At 37.3% G+C, this 1,220-nt stretch overlaps 1 protein-coding gene across 1 annotated transcript in view; it reads left to right on the forward strand.

The window, feature by feature from the left end:
• Positions 1-1,220, forward strand: part of LOC148874752 (NADH dehydrogenase ubiquinone complex I, assembly factor-like protein (DUF185)) — an 84,574-nt gene that overhangs the window by 27,082 nt on the left and 56,272 nt on the right. Inside the window, exon 7 of the mRNA XM_088965379.1 lies at positions 126-244. Within this exon, the coding sequence (XP_088821505.1) occupies positions 126-244 (119 nt within the window). The remainder of the gene's footprint in view (positions 1-125; positions 245-1,220) is intronic.

Raw genomic sequence — 1,220 nt, forward strand, 5'->3', positions numbered from 1 at the left:
TACTCTACATCCAATCTACCCCTCCCAAGACATTGGATAGCCATGATAATCATTGGGTAAATGGCCCTTTTCATTCCTGGTAAAGCATGTCCTTCTCTGTTAAAGAATATTTCTATTAATTGCAGCTCAGTAGAAATTAGTTCTTCACTGGCGAAGAAACAGATAGAAACTGTTGGAGAAGTCCGTAGTCACTTGTCGAGATTTACAGTAGAATGCCGTGATGCTGCTGACAGAAGTGGATGGGGTATGTCAACTTTAGCTTCATGCATATTTTCAAAACTAAAAAGTTTCTTTGAATTCATTGCTTCTCCAAATTACACTTGCCCCATTTATCAAATTCCTTTTGAATCTTTCACCCATGTGATAAGATGTTATATCCTTAATTCTCTTCAGACAGTAACTATCTGTAGGTCAGTTAAGTACAATTTCTTACTTAACAGAAAGGGTAAGTATACTTTATATTTAATTCTAAACTACCACATAAATGAGAACATGTGTATTGCATAAGAAAATAACAAATTTACTCAAAAATTAAAATGGTTGTCTGGAAGGAAGGGAATGAACTCCTGCCTCTCTCTCTCTCCCCCTCCATCCCTCCCTCCCTTCCTCTCTCACTTTTCATTTTCTCTACCTTCTTATTTTGATTGATGATGGAGGTTCATAATCTGTTTGTGGATGACTGCACTCATTTTACTATCTAGAGAAATTCCACATGCTTGTATTTTTCACAAGAAAATACTCATGATTTTGACCAGCCAGATCGGAACTCCCAAATCCGATGGTGCATGGGAATATTTTGACGAGGACATTAAAGCTTATCTTGAGGACCCTGACCACACACTCCACAGCAAAATAGAGTCCTTGAAAGCAAAAACCATTATTTAATGGAAGGGTCTTATGAGCATGCATTTGTTGAAAAAATATGGGGCTGAGGGAGTGCTTACTATTTCCTACTTGATTAATTTTTGCCATCTAGAGTTCTTCAGTTTAAGGATCCTCATCATTTTCTCTCTCTTGACATCTGGTTTAATATGCTTTTACATGTCTCTACTTATTTCTATGGTGTAGGATGGGTTGAATTAGGAGTAGAACCTGTAGTTGTAGTGGCAACCAGCAGGAAAGAGAATTGTAAGCCAAGAAGAAAATAGGAAGAAATAGAGAAAGCACCAAGATTTAGTTTGGCCTAGTAGTCTACATCCATGGGAAGAGAGGGAAAAATA

This window comes from Nelumbo lutea, chromosome 1 (genome assembly GCF_056320005.1).
Source record: "Nelumbo lutea isolate HS-2025 chromosome 1, American lotus-T2T, whole genome shotgun sequence".
Lineage (NCBI taxonomy): Eukaryota > Viridiplantae > Streptophyta > Magnoliopsida > Proteales > Nelumbonaceae > Nelumbo > Nelumbo lutea.